The sequence below is a fragment of the Sus scrofa genome, chromosome X (genome assembly GCF_000003025.6).
Source record: "Sus scrofa isolate TJ Tabasco breed Duroc chromosome X, Sscrofa11.1, whole genome shotgun sequence".
In the NCBI taxonomy this organism is placed as follows: domain Eukaryota; kingdom Metazoa; phylum Chordata; class Mammalia; order Artiodactyla; family Suidae; genus Sus; species Sus scrofa.
Genome location: NC_010461.5, coordinates 3,789,149 through 3,810,468, shown reverse-complemented (window position 1 = coordinate 3,810,468; position 21,320 = coordinate 3,789,149). Strand labels below are relative to the sequence as shown.

The following is a 21,320-nucleotide window of genomic DNA, read 5'->3' as shown; positions in this document are numbered from 1 at the left end:
GAGACCGTCGGGTATGGGTCTGCGCTCGCCCTGGGATCCATGCCGTGTGAAGGGTGTGGCTCAGCTTGGCCCCTGGGTTGACAGACACCCCCACACCCCATTTGCCCGCCCCAAGGAGAGCCCCGGAGACTCAGGGCCTGCCGTTTACACTCCTTGACAACTTCCTAATGGCTCTGCACCTGCCTTGAGGGGTCTGCTGCCCTCTCTGCAGCATGCCTGGCTGTGCTCAGCAGCACCCCTCCCTCCGTGCCGCCCCCCCCCCCGCCCCCAGCGCCAGCATCTTCACTGTCCTCTAGACCACCGTGTCCCCGTGCTGCGATGGGGGTGCACGTGAACCCCCGCTTATGGAGGGCAGGGTGGGGTGCCTCCATGGTCCCCCTACACTGCGGAGACACTACACTCCGCCCAGCGAGAGGAAGGGGTTTCGGGCAGGACACACGCCGTGGTGACTGACCGCGTGCCCCCCTGGTGCCTTCTGTCCTGAGGAGGCATCACAGGGAGGAGCCTCCCGGAGCTACTCATGTCCTCACTCCCATTCCTAATGAAATAAAAGCGTGACCGCAGCGCCAGAGCCCGTAGGCACTTAAAAATGGTCATTCGCCTCGTCAGATTGTATGTATTGTAAAGGAATTATGCACAGGTAAGATGAGAACCCTCCCAGAAAACAAGGCCGGAGATCTCATTCGTGAGAATCACGCTAGTGTCGCGTGTACCTTGTCCAGACGCCCCCAGGGGAGATTCCCCAGAGCACTGGTTTTGTGGACCTGCCTTGGTTTTCTCTGACAACAGATTTCCACTTCTGGGCAACTTTTCCAGCAAAGTTGAAAACAGATTTGTCCACGGGAATCCTTCTGGAACCTTTTTTGTTTCCAGCTATAGTGCTTCAGGAATCCCCCCCGGTCCCTCATTCAGGGTGAAGAATCTCTGGACTGCTGTGCCAAGAACATTTTTGAAACCTCAAACCTCATACATCCTGCTGGATCACCCGGAAGTGAACGTTATACACAAACAATTCATGTAACTCAACAAAACACACAGGGAGTTCCCGCTGTGGCACAGTGGGGTATTGATCTGACATTGCTGCAGCTCCGGTGTAGTTTGCAGCTCCAGCTCAGATTCCGTCTTCGACCCCTGCCTCAGGAACTTCCATATGCCGTGGGGGCAGCCGAAAAAGCAAACAAAAAACAACCCGATTGAAAAGTGAGCACAAGACCTAAATAGGCATTTCTCAAAACACACAAACAAACAAACATGGCCAGTAGGCACCTGAAAAGATGCTCAGCATCACTGATGTAGAGAAATGCCAATCAAAACTGCAGTGAGGTACCACCCCACATTGGTCAGGATGGCCATCCTTAATAAGTTAACAAATAACGGTTAACGGGGAGGGTGTGGAGCAAAGGGACCCCCTCCCACGCTGTTGGTGGGAATGTAAATCGGTACAACCACTGTGGACAACCGTATGGAGGTTCCTCAGAAAACTCGAATCGCCATGTGATCTGACAGTCCCACTCCTGGTAATATATCCAGACAAAACTGTAATTCAAAAAGATACATGCATTCCTGTGTTCACTGCAGCACCATTCACAATAGCCAAGACATGGAAACAACCTAAATGTCCATCAACAGATGAATGGATAAAGATGTGCTACATATATACAATGGAATATTCCTCAGCCATGAAAAGGACAAAATAATGCCATTTGTAGCAACATGGATGCAACCAGAGAGTCTCATACTAAGTGAAGGAGGTCAGACAGAGAAAGACAAATGCCATATGATATCATTTATATGTGGCGTCTAAAATGTGACACAAAGGAACCTGTCTACAAAACAGAAACAGACTCACAGACATAGAGAACAGACTTGTGGCTGCCAAGGGGGAGAGGGAGGGAGTGGGATGGACGGGGAGTTTGGGGTTCGTAGATGCCAACTATGGCCTTTAGGATGAGTACACAGCAAAGCCTTACTGTACAGCACAGGGAACTCTGTCTGTCTCCTGGGATAGACTCTGATGGAGAAGAATATAAAAAATGAATTATATATGTGTATAACTGAGACACTTTGCTGTTTAGCAGAAATTGGCACAACATTGTAAATCGACTATATTTTAATAATTGAAGGAAAGAAGTGAACATTAATACAACCATTGAGAGATGAATAAAAAGATCACCAGCGTGGCCTGGACGTCAGCACATCTTCACCTCCAGAAACGCTGACTTGCAACGTTGTGTGTGAAAACCAGCTGGCCTCTGGTTGGTGGGCACTCGGTTGGTTTGCAGGGAGAAGAGGTGAGGCGTCGGTGTGAACACCAGAAACTAAATCCTGGAGGACCTTGCCTTCCTAGACCTGTTGTCCCTGGTACACAGGCTGCCGGGCCATCCACAGCCAGTGTTTGCATCCAGAGGCCTGAGATGCAAACACTGGCACGTCCCACGTCCTGCCTGGGCAGTTGTGACGTGGCGGCAGCCCCGGAACCTCAGCCGTCCATCAGCTCTTTTGGCAACGAGGAGTCTGGTCCATCCCAGGTCCAGGAGTTACTGGGGCTCCCCTGGTGTGGAACGTCACTCCCACGTGTGGGCGGAGGCATCTGTCCCCCACTGATCCTGCTGTGCTTACGCCTGCCTCTTCCGTAGCGAAGCCTAAAGGCAGGCAGAACGTGCTGTGCTCCTGCCCTTCTAGGCATCTGCGGAGTTACATCATCCCCACCCCAGAAACATTTGTTTCCTTTCCCCAAACCACAGGCAGTAGCGCTCTAAGACATCAGATGGCGGTTCTCCGTCTGCGAAAGTGCTGATTGAAAATCACGCTCAGCGCCCTGTACCCGCTGTGGGAGTGTGATTGGGCGGCCGTGACACCATGCCACACGCTCTGCAGCCTTAACCGCAGGCATGCAGATCCTTGCACCTCTGGAGGCTGGCAGGGCAACCTGAGGGTCCTGGCAGCTTCTGCTTCTGCTGAGGGTGGTTGTCCTCATGTGGGCTTTCCTCTGACCTCGAAGGGAGGGGCAGAAAGAGTCACTTCCCTCTTCCTCCTCTTGTAGCGACACCGGCGGGGCCTCCCTTGGGACCCATTTCACCTGAAACCGTTCTAGGGACCCCGTACACGGGGCGTTAGGGTTTAGCATTTGGATCTTGGGGAACACAGTTCAGCCCATAGTGTCCAGGTGGATGTATTAGTCATGTAGGGGATAATCTTCCAGGCCACTGTCATCATAGTTTAGCTCTCAACACGGGACAGTGACAGGGCTTTTGGAGGGCACCTGCCTTTCATGAGTGTCATGCGGAAGGCGGAGGAAACAGATGTGATCATACACATTCCTTGAATACAGAGAGGAAGTAGGAAGAGGAAAAGAGGTTTCTAGATGACCATCTAGAAACTATTAACACTGGTTTTATGAATCTTTAAAATGCTTGGTGCCTTTGAGAGCTTTGCTGGGTTTTCCGGTGGTTTCTGACAAATTAGTGGACACAGAATCTATGTTATTAAAAGAGAAAATGAGAAAAAGGGGTTTGAACTGTCTTGAAGTCCTTTGCTCAGCAGTTAATTTACATGCATACACGTTAATACGGACACTAAGAGTACCTCAGAGCATAGTTTTCACGAATAAAATGACAGAATTCCTTAGGAAGCTTCCCACCCATGTCTGCCGGCTTGTTAAATCCTACGTGTCTTCAAAGACTTTCCTCATGAGGAAAAGGAATCCATTTAGTGGCATGATTCATTTGTGTATCTAGCCTGCTACTCCAGAGGATTGGGTTATGAATATGTTTATGTCAGTACTGGCTTTATTCTCTTATTTTCAGATGAAATTCAATAAGACAGGTAGCTCTGCAGTGTGCAAGGAATACTGAGCTCACCATCCAACGGGATTAAGTAGCACACCACAGCACACAGCTGGGATCTACTTTACCTAGAGATAGGTGGGTGGGTAGGTAGGTAGATAGATTGGGAGGGAGGGATGCTTGGATGGATGGATGGATGCTTGGATGGATGCTTGGATAAATGGATGTATATATGGATGGATGATGGATGGATGATGGATGGATGGATGTGTAGATGAATGGGTGCACGATGGATGGATAGGTGATGGGTGCACGATGGATGAATAGATGAATGGTGGGTGTATATGTATATTAGTGGCTGGATGAACAGATGGATGAATAGGTGCTTGAATGGTTGGGTGGATGCATGAGAGGATATATGGATGGATAGTGGATGGATGGATGGGTGAATAGATGCTTGGATGGATGGATGAGAGGCTATTTGGATGGATGGATGGATGGATGGATGGATGAGTGCTGGATGGACGGTGGATGGATGATCGATGGATAGTGGATGGATGGATGGGTGATAGATGTTGGATGAGTGGATGCATGGATGAAAAGATGCAGGATATAAACAAACATACCAATTAACCGCAACATGCATGCAAACTTCAGTCATTTTGACAACAGTGCTTAAACTTTAAGGAAACATGTGATGAAGAGTATACACATTCAGTATCACAATGTCCTGGCACTTGTTCGTAGGTAATTCACTGTCTAACAAAGAACATGGAGTCAAATAAAACTTAAACCTTAGATAGGCACACTGTTGATCAAAAATTGATCAAAAATTTAAGACCTCAAAGATTGTATGTCTCACAGGGTGAAAACTGAACTTGATATTACAAAATTAACATGTAGAATCAAATCCACTGTAAAAAATGATATGACGACACTTTCAACTTAAAAGTAGCAGTTTAATTGACAGTTTTTTAGTGATTAGATTTGGATCATGCCTGGCTTTATATATAATGAACAATTATGAATGCTGCTTTAGGAGGTGCTTAAATTTGCCAGGTCCTCTGAGAGTCTTGAAACTAAACCAGAGGGACTTCATCTAGTTCTGTGTTTTGCTGAGCAAAACGAAAAGCCTTATTCCCTAGAGACGACACAGTCCCACATAAAAAGTTTACTACTTCCAGAAAAGTGTGCAACTTAAAATGGACACTTTGTAATCATTTCAAACTTACAATTAAGGAGGTTCCCATTGTGGTGCAGTAGAAACACTGCAGCAGAAACGTATCTGACTAGTAACTATGAGGTTTGATCCTTGGCCTCACTCTGTTAAGGATCCGGAATTGCCTTGACCTGGGGTGTAGGTTGCAGACGTGGCTCGGATCCTGCATTGCCATAGCTGTGGCTGTGGTGTAGGCCAGCAGCTATAGCTCCAGTTCGACCCCTCGCCTGGGCTCACCCCCAGCCACCTCCACTCACGTGCAGCCGCCTCCAGCTCACACCAGCCACACCCACGTGGGCCCAGCCTCCTCCACTCACCCATGACATGGGTAGGCCCCTCCTCTCTGTACCTGGTCCTCCCACAGTGGCCTCAGAGCCAGGCTGTCACAAAGCAGGCTCTCTTTCCCTCTGCCAGAACACCTTCCGCCTCAGAAGCTTGGAATCCCCTTTGCCGCAGTGTCCAGTGTATCGTCCTTCAAGCTCCCGTGGCTTCCCAAGGATTTCTCTAATCCCCTCCACTCCTGTCCTCTGCACCACCATCAGACAAGATTCTGTTACGTGCAACTTCGTCCTTATCAAACGGACCATCTTAGTTATACGATACTCATCTTTAAAGTCTTCTAAGTCTGCGGTGGTTCCGACGAGCAGCCCAGGTGAAGGTCGTGGACGTGGCCTCCTTGCAGGCACGGCTGAGCCAAGCATCTCCAGAGAAGTGGGCTCAGCACCTCCAGGTGCAAAGCCCCTGCAGTGCTTCACTTCACCTCCCCAGCAGTTGGAAATGTCATTCTTTATGAAGGTAACCCCTCAAGCTACAGTTTAATTAAGCTCCTCTGCTTTCCTGGAGATGGAATTCAGATATAGCTTAGCCCTCACTTGGAAACGTGAAAAGAAAAACACTGGGTTCTGGAGACCTGGGTGCAGAGCGTTCCTCAATTCTGTCACCCACATGCTAGGGCGACCTTCAGCTCACCTCTGAGTTTCCTTGGCTCAGGTGCCTCGCCCGAGACAGGAGAAGGCAGGGCTGGCCGCCGTCCTCCAGCTACGGCTGCTTGCTCGGACTCCTGCACACGGCACTTCCGCCATCTCCCCCGAATTCAGCAGGCGCGCCTCAGGTGCCCGGTCTTTGCCTGGCATCCTGAGGAGGTGGGTTTCATGCCGCGTGCGGCCTGGTTAGGCCAATCACAAGCCGTGAGAAGAACATCCCTAAGCAACACCTGGCTCCCAGTCCTGGACATATATCCTATAGGACCTGCTACGTGGGCCACACTCCAAAAGTCTCTGCTTTCCTCAAAGGGGGCATGAAACATTCGTAGCCATGCCCGTCCACAGAGTCTCGGGGCACCGATGAGATGCGGGTGGAGAGGGGGAACGCGCAGTCTGCACCCCTGACCCCTCCACCGGCCCGCAAGCCCCCGAACGCCCTTTCCTTAGACGAACGTTTCTTTCTGCAGCGACCGACGGCACGTCCCTAACTCATCTTTTGCAAGTAGGTATGCGTGAGTTTAAGGTCAAGTGCTAGCGGTCAGTGCCAAGTGAGAAGGGCGGGCTGGTCACTAAGGGAATGAAGTATTTAAGAGGAAGACGAGGCAAAGGGCAACACCTGTCAGCTGTGTGCGGCTGATGGCACCCGCACGGAAATGACCTCGTACTTGCAAGAAAAAAGCACACCGCCTGCTTTTGTCTGTGGACGATGTGAGCCATATTGTTCTAGCTTATGTCTTTCAGTGGTTTCATAGCGTTATGACCCTCGAGTCCTGTGATGAACAGGCAGAGTCTTTCCGGGTGATTCACAGATTTATTCTTGGGTGGCAGTAGCTACACAGCCCGTCTGGTAAACATTCACACAACGTCCAGGTTTCTGGGCTGTGGGTTCCCTTCTCCTGTCAGTGGCCGGTAGAAGCTCATTAGGTCTTGGGAATCAAGGCACAGAATAACAAGCACATCAAAGCCTTCTGAGGCATTTTTACAGCTGCTTCGAAGAAGGGAAATCCCTCCAACTCCAGGCGCTGTCTAATGACTAAGAATCCCATCCCGTCCTTGTGCAGCTGGCGCTGGGGTTGGCCGCCTGGACCCCGTGCTGGTGCTGGTTCCCGGCACGATTCACATCGTGGGCCTGTTTTCTGTCCTGCATTTGGCTGCTCTGTTTAACTTGTGGGTGGACAAGGCCTGGGCAGAGTTTGCTGTAAACTGCACACCCCCACCCCACCCATTTGTTGCGTTTTTCCACCACATTCTCAGCACATATCCTCCAGTGCAGCCGCCAGTTCTCTGCCCAAACTCAAGTTCCTATGCCCAATGCACAGTGAGGCCGTCCAATACTGGAACGTCGGGGGGGTTGGAGCAGAGAATGGCTTCTTGCAGGGCTATGCAAGGAGATTGGTGACTTGTGCCCATAAAACCCTTGAAGTCACCGAAGGGTTTCAGCAAAGCATTTTCACAGGCCAGGTGAGAGGGGTGCGTGGTTGGTTGCTGCAGACTTGTTGGTGCTGGAATCCTTTGTTCTCCTGTCTGTCCAGGGAGGTCAAGTCAGGATGTTTTTTTAAACCTCCAACAAGAAAAGCTATTCTCTGTTCTGCAACATTGTATCTTTATATGAATGGAAAAGTTACACCCTTAAACCTCAGAGTCTAGCCAATGGGCTCTCCTGTTTATTTCAAACTCCAGGCGACATTCTGAAGTGGGAGCAAAAGCAGTGGAATACAAAGGGGCAAGTAAAAGAAAAGAAAAGAGTCAGATGTGTTCCTCCTGGTTACACTTCACTTTTAAAAACTGCAGATTCTTGGTGTTCCCATCCTGGCTCAGCGAAACGAATCCAACTAGTATCCCTGGCCTCGTTCAGTGGGTTAAGGATCCAGCATTGCTTCGAGCAGTGGTGTAGGTTGCAGATGCATCTCAGATCCAGTGTTGCTGTGGCTGTGGCATAGGTCGGCAGCTACAGCTCTGATTCGACCCCTAGCCTGGGAACCTCCATAGGTTGTGGGTGTGGCCCTAAAAAGCCAAACAAAAACAAAAACAAAAAAAAAACCCCAAAACAAAAATCCCACCTTCAGATCCTTTTCACACTGCTCCAGTTCTTGTTGGCTGATGGGGAGAGTCCAGGTGGCACCCATGGAAGTGTTTTTAAGAGCTGGGAAGGGAGAAGGCTGGGTGAGAGCAGGCAGAAGAAAGGCCTTGTAAGTGCTCCTGACACCGTGGATTCAATCAGAGTTTCTCTTACTGTTTTGACTGTATTTACAACCTAGACGGAGCTCCCTGCTGACCTTTCAGAGCAGCCAGCATCCCAAGTGGCTCGGGGCAAGCTCCCCGACCAGCCTGCCTCGATTTCCCCGGAGTCCTTTTTGAGGGTCGGGGCTGGCTTCCTCCCTCACAGGCGTGGCCGCAGTGCAGTGGCCTCTGTCTGCACGAGCCTCACAGCCCTCCTCCCCCTTGTCGTCGAGACCGGCCTCCGTGACGTCTGCCGTGCTCTGCCGCGTGCATCCTAAGCATTGCTTTCCACGTCTCAGTGTGACATGGGGTGAGGCATTCCCACTCTCCATGGGGACAAATGAAGAACGCAAACCAGAAACCGAGAACCTGTGTACACCTGCAGAAGCAGCGCAGCTTTCACAGACGGGGTGTGGCCGGTCCGCTCCCCGTGTGGTGGCTTTCCTCGCCAGTCCTTTGGTTTCCTGGGACGTAAATGGCATGTGGACAGAGCGTGTGGCCCCCTCCGCTGTACTTCCTGCAGCTGACACGGCATGTGGACGGGCCTGTCGGGCGTGGACCGGCTGCCCACTGTTCTCGGGTGAGGATCGAGGTCCTGGGCTGTGTTTTGCGTGGTGTCTCCACTTTGTCCTCCCCCCTGTCCACGTGCGCCTCGGGAGGAGCCTCACACAAATACAGAGTAAAAGCTGCTGCATGCCTCGAGCCAGGCACTGTCACCCTGGGAAGCGACAAAATCTCTTCCTCAGCCCGCACCGGAAGTGCACAGGTGGACCGCACAAAGCCTCAGAATCCTCAGGAATCTCAAGAACGAAATGTCACTTGACATTTCAGCGTCTGTCCAGAGTCCCAGTTAAAAAACAACAGGGACCCTTGGGAAACGATCAGGTCATAACTTTCAAAAGGCAGAGGCAGACATACCAACCCCAGAGAGTCTCTGAATCCAATAAGTAGGAAACCGCTGCCGGACGGTCTCAGTGGGGTTATTTGCCCGGCCCCACCCTGAGAGGGGCACCATCGTCCCACAGGAGCTTGAGAAGAGCCAGGGGGGCTGCAGAAGGCCTGCGGAAGGCAGGGGGCCAGGACTGTCCCGTTCAGCACTGTGCCCCGGGTACCAGCCCACTCTGTCCAGGTACCTAATAGCTGGCCTGTTGTCATGACGACTGCTACCTCACTCGTCCTCTCTCAGCCCTGGAATAAGTTGGCTTATGATTCGCTCCGTCCTGGCAGGGAGGGAAGGAAAGAAGTCATTGATCCTGCTCCAGGAGAGACACTGGTAAGAGTGTAAGTGTGTGTGTGTGTGTGTGTGTGTGTGTGTGTGTGTGTGTGTTTTCCACTGACCTCAAGGCATCTGAAGATGCAGACCTTCTAGTAGGAGGCGGCTGGCATCCAGGAGCCCTTGCTGTCCCCAGCACATGGGGCTGAGGCCATGCTGGCTGATGACCTAAGGGGGAGGTTACCACAATCACACATGCAGTGGGGGACTGGGTGGAGAGAGAGGCACCCTCAGAGTCCAACCTGGGTGACCCCCCAGCGTCCCCAGGGCATGCGCACAGGACAGCATCTTGGCAGGGATGGGAGGAGCCCTCTTTGCAGATGTCAGGCCCCTGCCAATTCCTACCAGAAAAGAATAGAGCTGCTTTCAGACTCTGGAATTCCAGGAGCCGAGGGAACCTTTCTCATTGCTGTCTTGCTAAGATGACCAGCCCGTTCGCCTGGGTGGACTGCACCCTCTCTGGAGCGAGCCCAGATGTGAGCCTGCCATCGCCATGGTGACAGGATGGCACGTGGAGGAGCTCCGTGATGCATACAGGGCACCCCTCCCCCCCTTAGAGGTGGGGTCCGAGTGAGCCCAAGAGATATGCACCTGCTCCAACATCTTTGTGCTCAGGGGCGTTGGGTGCGTGACTGGCACACCCCGAGGGGGCTGCATTCCTCCGTGAAACACTCTCACCATTTAATTTCCAAACCGCAGTACCGAAAGGTTTCCCGCTCTGAAGTCACTGTACGTCTAGAGAGCATGTGGTCCTTTTTTTTTTCTTTCCCCTCACAATTTCCTCTCCTGCTCGGCATGGTCCATTATTGACTGAACAGCTTATGATTCAAATGAAATAAAATTATAAATCGAGAATCCGGCCTCTCCATGGCTGCCTCACGTGTCGATAGTGCTTCAGGGCGTTGGTGGAACTCTCCCCTGTAAAGTAACGGGGTGCCCCCCCCCCGCCCCGGTGCCCCGTGTAAGGGCCAGCGCCGGCTCCCCAGCAAGCATAACTGGCACAGCGCCCCCTGCCGTTCTGGCCCACGCATTGCGCCGAGCCGTGTCCCGTGCTGACGCAGCCCAGGCTCGCCGCGTGGTCACAGAGGCCGTCTCAACCCTCTCTTTCTTCCTCACCCCACAGTGCCTGGTCTTTGAAGATGCCCCCAACGGGGTGGAGGCGGCCCTCGCAGCCGGGATGCAGGTGGTCATGGTTCCCGATGGAAACCTGGACCGAGCCCTGACCACCAAGGCCACCCTGGTGCTGGACTCTCTGCAGGACTTCCAGCCCGAGCTGTTTGGCCTGCCGCCCTACGAGTGAGAGGCTCCCCTCGCCCACGCGTGCGGCCCACGCTGCCCGGGAAGAGGGCAGAGGGAAGCCCAGCTCCCAGTTCTTCAGCCTGTGAAGCCTTCTCGTCCCACAGGGGCCTGGCACATGCTCTGAACGGGTGATGCCGTGTTCCTTGGCAGAAAGCAGAGGAGGGACAGCCCAGAGCAGAGATGGAAATTGTCACTTGAAGAATCATAGAGTATTTGACTAATTTGAGTTCTCTTTTTTTCTTTGATGTTCTCAACTACGGCTGGAAAATGTATATGCTTTTATGTATATGTATGTGTGTCCATATGTATTTATATACACTGTATACTGTATCCCCTCCCTCTCCTTCAGGTTTCATCTTCACACACAATAGCAGCTAATAAAAGGAAGGGAGAAATTGTATTTGGTTTGTAATCCAAGTAGGAAACCTACATTGTGGAGGGGTTTTTAATAAATTGGTCTCCTGTCAGCAGGTGGTGATTTCTTGATGTGCCCTGCAAACCTCAGTGGACCTCCGTCTGCTCAGAGACCAGCTCTGACTAAAGTGTGTCGTCCTCGTTTCCTTAGTGTGGACGTACCTGTAGTGTACGTCCTATATCCAGGTGCAGGTCCACGTTTTCTACCTCAGAGATGGTACGTCCCTCCTTTCAGAACATTTATTTTTCTTTCTTTCTTTCTTTCTTTTTTTTTTTTTTTTTTTGCTTTTTAGGGCCACACCTGCAGCATATGGAGGTTCCCAGGCTAGGGGTCCAATCGGAGCTACAGCTGCCAGCCTACGTCCCAGCCATAGCCACGCCCGATCCGAGGTGCATCTGTGACCTACACCACAGCTCACGGCAACGCCGGATCCTTTGAGCGAGGCCAGGGGCCAAACCCGCAACCTCATGGCTTCTAGTCAGATTCATCTCCACTGCGCCACAATGGGAACTCCAATTTATTTTTCTAATCCATTCTCGGAGGCAAATAGAATAGGATTTCAGAGTGCATCCTGGGTACTACCTAGAGCCATTGCCCATTTTTGGAAGTTTATTGGGTATCCCATTTGGGGGGTTCACCTCTTCAATGGATTTACTCAGCCTTTTTGTGGTGGCAAGCTTGTGAGAGGCATCTAAAGTCACGGGTGTCCCTGCTGGTGCTGCCTCCCAGAGGTTCTCTACCTCTGATGGTTCTAGAGCTAACTTTCAACGCCCTAAGTCTTAGAAAAAAAATGATCAGAATGTATCTGATTGTTGGGTCGAATGATTGTGCATGATTGCCTCTGGCTATCGACCAGGGTTGCATCATTTCAGCCAGTTTGTTTCACTGTTCTTGATTGCCTGTATGTGCGTCTTTTCTTTGCATTCTTCTTCGGATCAGCTGTAACATCTTACTGGTTCCCTCACCAGTTAATTTAATGGAATAAAAGGTTTGACACTTGTTCACATGACATGCGTGTGCGAGTATCATTTTACTTTTTAAGCCATTGTTACTGGGGTATAGCTGACTTACAGTGTTGGGTTAGTTTCAGGTGTCTAGCAAAGTTAATCAGTTATAAACACATCCATTCTTTTTCAGATTCTTCTCCCATATAGGTTATTACAGAATATGGAGTAGATTTCCCTCTGCTCTACAGTAGGTACTTGTCTTTTATCTGGTTTATATATAGTACTGTATATATGTTAATCCCAACCTCCTAGTTCATCCCTCCCCTCCACACTTCTCCATTGGTAACCAAGTTTGATTTTGAAATCTGTGAGTCTGTTTCTGTTCTGTAAATACGTTCATTTGTACCATATTTTAGATTCCACCTAGACCTCATATGCTAATGGCCTTTCTCTGACTTACTTAGTGTGATAATCTCTAGGCCCATTTGTGTTGCATTTGTGTTGCAAACGGCATTATTTCATCCTTTTTTATGGCTGAGTAATATTCCATTGTATATACTATGTACCACATCTTCTTTATTCATTCCTCTGTGGATGGACGTTTAGGTTGTTTCCATGTCTTGGCTATTGTGAATAGTGCTGCTATAAGCATAGCATGCATGTATCTTTTTTGGGTTATAGTTTTGTCTGGATGCTTACCCAGGAGTGGGATTGCAGGATCCTATGGTGGTTCTACATTTAGTTTTCTGAGGAACCTCCATACTGTTCTCTCTAGTGGTTGCACCAATTTACATTCCCACCAACAGTGAAGGAGGGTTCCCTTTTCTACACGCCCTCTCTAGCATTTATTTTACCTTTTTGAAAAAAATGATCCTCTAACAAAGATAAAATATAAGTGGGACTTATTGACTTAAAAGACTAAAACAGTACTCATGCTATAAAATGCCATTTACATATATTTTTAAAAATTCTCATTAAAGTATAGTTGATTTACGTTATGTTACTTTCAGGAGTACAGCAATGTAATTCTGTACACTCATATACACACATATATATTCTTTTTCAGATTTTTTTCCTTTATACATTATTATAAGATGTTGAATATAGTTCCCCGTGCTGGACAGTAGGTCCTTGTTTGTCTGTTTGCTTTTCTTTTTTTTTGGTGTGTGTGAAAGCATAGTCATAAATGGGGATACCTCTTTTTTTTTATTTTTGACTATCATTTTTTCCATTATAGCTGGTTTCGAGTGTTCTGTCAATTTTCTACTGTACAACAAGGTGACTCAGTCACACATACATACATTCTTTTTCTCACATTATCCTCCATCATGCTCCGTCATAAGTGACCAGATATAGTTCCCAGTGCTATACAGCAGGATCTCATTGCTTATCCATTCCAAAGGCAATAGTTTGTATCTATTAACCCCAAGCTCCCAATCTGTCCCACTCTCTCCCCCTCCCTCTTGGCAACCACAAGTCTATTCTCCAAGTCCATGATTTTCTTTTCTGTGTGAAGGTTCATTTGTGCTGTATATTCCAATTATAGAATATATGTATTGTTCCTCATATAAGTGATATCCTATGGTATTTGTCTTTTTCTTTCTGACTTACTTCACTCAGTGTGTGGGTCTGTAGTTCCATACATGTTGCTGCACATGGCATTATTTTTAGTTCTTTTTTATGGCTGAGTAGTAGTCCCTTGTGTATATATACCACATCTTCCTAATCCAGTCATCTCTCGATGGACATTGGGTTGTTTCCATGTCTTGGCTATTGGGAATAGTGCTGCAATGAACGTGTGGGTACATGCGTCTTTTTCAGGGAAAGTTTTGTCTGGATATATGCCCCAGAGTGGGATTGCTGGGTCATATGGTAGTTCTATGCATAGTTTTCTAAGGTCCCTCCATACTGTTCTCCACAGTAGTTGTACCAATGGACACTCCCCGTCCATTTTCTGTATGATGAGCTTTCACGTATTTTAAGTGAACCAGCCTGCCTTTCCACACAGCAAATGAAGCTCTGGGTGAAATGGTCATGTACCTGACTTGGTCTCCTCTTCTCCTCAAGTATCTTTGGTGATGTTTTCTAATCATTTTGCAGGAACAAGACAAAGAGGCTTAATCCCTGTCTCCATGATGTAGATCTAGACGGGGTGAGGTTTTCTGTAGGGTGAATTTGATCTCCAGTGTGCTGGTGCTCTTGCGCTGCTTCCAACCAAGTGCAGCCAAACACGCTCCTTCTTGCACGAATGAAAACTATGGACAAGCTGCCAAAGCTCACACGTTCTTCCTTAGTGTTCTCCCTGAGTCCGAGCGCGTTGCTGCGTTGTGTGGTGTTTTTCTACCAGATAACCCATCCGTCTTGCTGAAGGAGAAGGACGAAAATTTATATCAGAATGACTCCTGCTAAAAAAGTTGGGAGAGTAGCTGTCTTATTTTCTTAGCTCATTTGACATGTGTTCCATGAGCATGTGCTGCGATTAGTAAATGTTAGGCCGTTTTGTGCCCTAAATCGCACCTCTTTGCTCACATGTCCTTCAGAAGGATTTTCAGTACGGACGACAGCCCCCGAGAGAAGAGACAAAGAATTTCTCCTTCCTCCCACGTAAAGGAAACGTGAACACGATTCAGAACACACTGAAGACTGCCTATTAGGGTTTTTCCACCTCATAAGTCTTCCGCTGGAGGTCAGTGACTTACAGAAAAAGAAGCTCTGGAAGACACCTGTGTTATGCTTGAGACACTTGCGTTAGTAAGGAACAGGAATCGTTTCTTCTCTGCCAGCGTTGTCCGTGTCTAGAAACCTCAGGGCACATTCCTTCAAATATAACGGACAGCTGGATGCTGAACCTGGCAGGTTTCGAATGCTGTTTCCAAGTTCTAAGAAGAAATTTGCACACGATCACCAGTTTCATCACAAAAAAATCATGCGTTTGAGCCAATTGGTATTATCTCCTCCCCTTCACATGGTCTGTCCTAGTCCTCAGCATCGAGTTCCCACCTCCCGGGCCTTATCTGTAGGTTTCCAGACTGAAGTCTAGCGCCAGCAGTCCTCAGAGGTATTCCTATGACTCTTATGACAATAACCACCACTGTCATCTCTGTAAAAGCCACCCGAGACTCAAGGAGCAAGCGATTTCAGAAGTTCCCGCTGGGGCGCAGGAAGGCAAGAATCCGCCTGCAGCGGCTCAGGTCGCTGCAAAGGCACAGGTTCGATTCCCAGCCCGGTGCAGTGGGTTCAGGATCTGGCATTGCTGCAGCTGCCGCATAGGTCGCAGCTGCAGCTCAGATTCAATCCCCGGCCTGGGAACGTCCCTAGGCCGTGGGCGTGGCCATTAAAAACAGAACAAAACAGCAGAAGGTTTCAAATTAGGTTGACTTCAATTCAGATGGACGCTCAGCTGCTCAGCAGCGCTGTCACTTTCTTCTGCCCCTGTCCACCTCCAGTGCCTTACCTGTGCAATGCGAGTCATTAGTCCTCGGTAGCATCGCTGCAAGGAATCGATTGAGGTGACACATGGGATGAGAATCCTGAGCACACGATGGACGATGCATAAAATAGCAGCTGTAGCGATTATCATTTCAGGGCGCCTGTGACATTCCCCACTCATTGTTCGTGGTTGGAGATAAACAGCCTTGTTTTACCTAGGATATTTCTTTTTGTTTGTTTGTTTTTGTTTTTTAGGGCTGCACCCGTGGCATATGGAGGTTCCCAGGCTAGGGGTCCAGTTGGAACTGCAGCCACTGGCCAATGCCACAGCCACAGCCACGCGGGATCCAAGATGCATCTGTGACCTATACCATAGCTCACGGCAACGCCGCCTCCTTAACCCACTGAGCGAGGCCAGGGATTGAACCTGCATCTTCATGAATCCTAGTTGGATGCATGAACCACTGACCCACAGAGGGAACTCCTACCCAGGATATTTCTTATCGAAACAGCCCTTCTGCCTCTGAAAGCAGAACTTCAGCCTGCCTCCAAACATTCTGGTTTCGCCCGAGTCTCTTTCATAGACTGTGTCCTGTACAGGAGTGCACTTGCCTTTTGTTGTCTTCATTAGTCTTTGCATGTTTCTGTTGCTTGTAGCTTGTTATCAGAAAAGGCATCACTGGAGTTCCTGACGTGGCGCAGCGGAAACGAATCCGACTGGGAACCATGAGGTTGTGGGTTCGATCCCTGGCCTCGCTCAGTGGGTTGAGGATCCGACGTTGTTGTGTGCTGTGGTATGGATCTGGCATGGCTGTGGCTGTGGCTGTGGCTGGCAGCTACAGCTCTGATTGGACCTCTAGCCCGGGACCCTCCATATACCGAGGGTGTGGCCTTAAAAAGACAAAAAAGAAAAAAAGCCGTTACCCAGATTGGGCTGATTCAAGAGCATTATTGGCCTACGGTACACCAGGCTTCATAGACACACAAAACCGAGTGAGAGCGTGTCCTAGGGTATCGATCGTGTTACGCTTCCATCGTAAAAGTATTTGAGTTCACTTCTAGACCCGTTTTTCAGTACCAGGGTGAGTGTCTGGTCTGCGTGAGAAGAGCCAGGCTGTGCCCGACGCCGTGGCAGTGCCTGTCACAGAGTCTCTCGGAGACTGTGACCGCGTCCCTGGGCGTTACAGCCCGGTAGAAACGTGTTGCTTTGGTTGATGGCGCGCGCCCGTGCTTCCCCACCTCTACGTGGGTTTCCACAACGTTGTGCATGAGGCCAGTGTTCCCACCTATTTTCACATTAAACGGTTTCCACGTATTTACCAATAGGCTAATGCTGCCTTTCTCCAGGGGATGAAAATTGTAAAGAAGGATAAGAATCCGCATTTTCTTTCATCTCTTTGAACACACATGAGACGTGGGAAGCATGCTGCCACATATATTTACTTACGGAAAACTGTCAAAGGATGGTGAATTCATATACGAGGCAGAGTCCCTTAAAATGGTGTATTTTCAAAATCCACTTCAGGAAGGAATTGGCCTGCTTGCCATATTCAAGGTCCTAATCAAATAAGGGTAGATCTTTAACATAAAGAATACTGGCGTTCCTGTTGTGTCTCAGTGCGTTAAGCACCCACCTAGTATCCATAAGGATGAAGGCTCCATCCCTGGCCTCGCTCCGTGGGTTAAGGGTCTGACGTTGCTTCAGGCTGCACTGTAGGCTGCAGATGTGGCTTGGATGCGGTGTCGTCCATGGCTGTGGCGTAGGCCTGCAGCTGCAGCTCCAGTTCCACCTCTCAGCTGGGACTTCTGTATGCCTCAGGTGCCAGCCTTAAAACAAAAAAAAAGCAAACAAAAAGAATGCCTATTTCTCATTAATCCAAGTCAGTAGTCTGCCTGCTGGTAAGACAGGCATTCCGTTTAAAAGTCAGAAATAGGAGTTCCCATCATGGCTCAGTGGTTAATGAATCTGACTAGGAACCATGAGGTTGCAGGTTTGATCCCTGGCCTCGCTCAGTAGGATAAGGATCCGGCATTGCCGTGAGCTGTGGTGTAGCTTGCAGATGTGGCTCGGATCTGGCATTGCTATGGCTCTGGTGTAGGCTGGTGGCTACAGCTCTGATTGAACCCCTAGTCTGGGAACCTCCACATGCTGGGGGTGTGGCCCTGGAAAAGATAGAAAGACAAAAATAAAATAATAAAATAAACACACAAAAAGGATTTCCACTGTCAGAAGGCAGTCATCGTCATTCTAGAAATTGGGATCAATAAATAATACCATTTAATGTTTATAGATACGAGTCTGATAATGTCAGATTCTCTCAGTTGTTTGTCTAAACATGTCTATTTGGCTCATTTGAATGTCTTCTCCGGGCACCGAATTCTGGCTTGCAATTAATTTTTACACTCTTTAAAGGTAAGTTTCCTGGTCACCTGACTTTCGTAGCTCTGATTCAACAACCAGCAGTTGTGCCTACTTTTGGAGGCACCTAGCTGCTGTGGATGGTTTGTTCCTGGTCTTTGATCTTCCGAGGAATGGCTTGCTTTGTTTGGATCTTGTTTGGATTTTGTAGGATCTGCCTGAGTCTATGGTTTGCTGCATGTCTCCCTAACCTCCTCAGCCGTCATCTCTTGAAGTATGCCCAGGCTCACCTCTTGGGGTCCCCTCCGTCCAAGCAAACAAAAGGAGAAGTCTCAGCAGTCCCTGTGATCACTGAGTCATGCCCAGATGCGGGTTGTGGGACTCAGGGCTGGGGCTGCTCATGCAGGCTGTCGGGATAAGCAGGCCTGGCAGTGGGTTGGAGGCCCAGTATGCGCACCTAAAAAGGATGAGATTTCTCAGACTAGATGCCATGCACACTGCTGCGACCAGGAGGGGACTGACCCCCTGGACGCTGGTGTGACCAGGAGGGGACCAATCCTCGGATGCCACTGTGACCCCCTGGACATCAGTGTGCCCAGGAGGAGACTGACCCCGTGGGCACTGGTGAGACCCCCTGGATAGTGCAGTGACCATGAGGGGACTGACGCCCTGGACACTTGTGTTACCAGGAAGGCCTGACCCCCTAGAACCAAGTATAACCATCCTCGCCAACTATCAGATCCCCAGGAGCTAAGAACTGGGGGTCAGACAAAGCCCTGGATGCAGCACCAGCAGAAGCCATGTCCCTGGAGCGGCCCTTCCCCGGCCTGTGCTCCGAGTGCAAGCCTTGTCCCTTCTGTGAAGGCATAGCCAAGGACCACCCAGCTCACCTGCCTGTGAAAGCGCACTGACAGGAGAAGGCCAGAGAGACGGCTGCTGGAGCCTGAAGCACTCATGGAAAACACTTGGAATTAGTACAGCATATTCACATATGCTGATCCCTGCGAAATAGCCTCCATTTCTGCATAAATAGGTTGGGTAACAGAGGCTGAGAGCCCATCAGGAGCGAGGCACTTTCCGTTCATAAATGCAGGGCCCTGCACCTTCGCTTTGCTCTTTTTGTGTCTGAAGGAAGCCTCTCCCTGGGGAGCCCCTCCTGAATCCCCCGTACGTGTCACCTCTGGGAAAACAGGCACAATGAGGCTCCATGACTTGTATGGCTGGTGCTGGAGCTGAGGGTTAAAGGTATATACTCCCATCATAGTCCAGGAAGCCTCGTCATTCCCAGCGCTCCCGTCTTTAACCACAGGGACGTAAATAAAATGGTCATTAGAGTAGAAAGGGTGTGTGGTGTCCTGCCACGTTCCCAGTGTGGACCCAACTCACGTACATCCAGCCAAGCCCTGCCTGTCAACGTGGACCCATGCCGTGGAAGGCAGCCCACGACACACACTCCGCCTGAGCTGCACCATCCGTTTGTGCCACGAAGCATATTTTCCTGAAACCAGGTTGAGATGCCCGCTCACAGGGGGAAGAGCAAGGTCTTTGAACGCTGCCACCGGTCGGTGCCCGAGAGCTCCCTCATGACTTTGGTCATCAGTATTCTCCACCTGCCTCTGGAAAACACTGCAAAATATCATCCTCAAGTGCTCGCACACTGCACACACCTCAGGCCCGGAGCTGAGGCTGAGGAGCTGTTGATGCCCGGCGGATGTGCTTACTAATGCACAGTCACGTGGACGAGGCAGGTTGTTAGCCAGCCCAAGGCCGGGTAGGAGGTGACGGTGATCTGCCTGTGTTTTCCCCGCCCGTGCGGGTTCCTAAGGGTCATCCTGCTTAGGCACACTGTCCCTTAAGAAGAAGAGCATCTGGCTCTGAATAGGGTGGGCTGTTCAAGGCCTCTCCAGGGTGGAGAGCAGAGGTGTTACATCCCTCCTTCCCTTCCCTGAGGCTACTTCCTTCGTTCTCCGCCTGGTTTCTGCTCCCCAAACTGCAGGTGTCCATCTGACCCTCCCACCATGGCCACCCTTGCAACATCCAGGGAGGCCACCTGAGCTGCAGGGTGATGGCGGTCAGCCTGGAGCCTCTCCTCTGCATTGTCCCCAGAGTCGGAGGAAGTTCTCCCAGATGGACAGCTGTGGTCTTCTGACTTCCCTCCCCACTCCCTCCTGTTAGCTATCAACTGTCACCTGCGTTTCTCGGGCCAGAACTTCTTGGGAAGAGTAGCTCAAAGCACATCCCAAGAATTCTGGGGAGGAAGAACCTGAGCCATCCAGTGCCCCTGACTGTTTTGTTTCCTAGTGGTGACGGGCCAGATGGATGTGATCTGAACCCCATGCAGTGTGTAATTGAGTGTGGGGGACAAGGCAAGGAATTGCAGACAAGAAGGTACAAGTGTGAATGGGCATAAACGCTGTGAGGTGGAAGAGGAGTGTCTAAGGGAGCAGAGCAGTGTGCCCCTGATTTAAATTGGAGCTCTTAGGGACAAGCAGGGAGCCTCCATACAGAAGGAGCATTAAAGGTCAGGTCAGAAGGCATGGAAAGTAAGGTTGCTTGATGTCTTCTTTTCTTCTCTTTTCGTTTTTCTTTTTTTTGCAGCTGCATCCATGGCATAGGGAAGTTCCCAGGCTAGGGGTCTAATTGGAGCTGCAGCTGCTAGCCTACACCACAGCCACAGCAACGCCAGATCCGAGCTACCTCTGTGATCTATACCACAGCTCACGGCAACGCCGGATCCTTAACCCACTGAGCAAGGGATCCAACCCACATCCTCATGGATAATAGCTGTGTTTGTTACTACCGAGCCGCAGTGTGAATCCCCATTGACCAGTCTCAGAAAGCAAAACTTAGATTATCCACACAACACCCAGCATTTCCACTCTTAGGTGAGGGCCCAAGAGACATGGAAAAGTGTGTCCACGATAAACATAGATACAAATGTTCACAATTCATAATTGTCAGAAGGAGAAAACTACAGAAGCCATCAAAAGAGAAAGGCTTGGTGGAAGTTGGCTTAGTAATAAAACTCTGAATCCCAATGTTATTTGTCCCTTTGATCAAGACCTAAATGTGTTCCTCTAATTAACTCCTGTAAAAGGAGCTTCCTGAGTGTGTAGCAAGGTACATAATTTGAACAAGAGGTGGATAAAGATCTCAACCAGGGATTTAGAGTATGCCAAATGAGGTGATGAACGTAGTTCATTTTCTAATGTAAAATGTGTGCCTTTTTGAATATCATTGGTGAGAAGTGATGTTGGTGAGAAGGACCAACAGAAATGACAACATAAAAGAGAAAGAGTTCAAATCAGGTCATGGTTTATCTTACACTTCCATTGATCCAGGGGTCTTGTGATGGTTCGTCAGGATAAGCCAAAGTTGGCTTAGAGGAAAA

The 21,320-nt window shown here is 49.7% G+C and overlaps 1 protein-coding gene across 2 annotated transcripts in view; it reads left to right on the top strand.

Moving 5' to 3' along the window:
* Positions 1–21,320, top strand: part of PUDP (pseudouridine 5'-phosphatase) — a 298,656-nt gene that overhangs the window by 65,674 nt on the left and 211,662 nt on the right. The window contains exon 4 of one of the 2 annotated variants that reach the window (XM_021080519.1): positions 10,604–12,203. The exons of the other annotated variant lie outside the window; for it this stretch is intronic. Coding sequence (XP_020936178.1) covers positions 10,604–10,780 — 177 coding nt within the window. The 3' untranslated portion in view covers positions 10,781–12,203. Of the gene's footprint in view, positions 1–10,603; positions 12,204–21,320 lie in introns of those variants that run through there. 2 annotated transcript variants of the gene reach the window in all.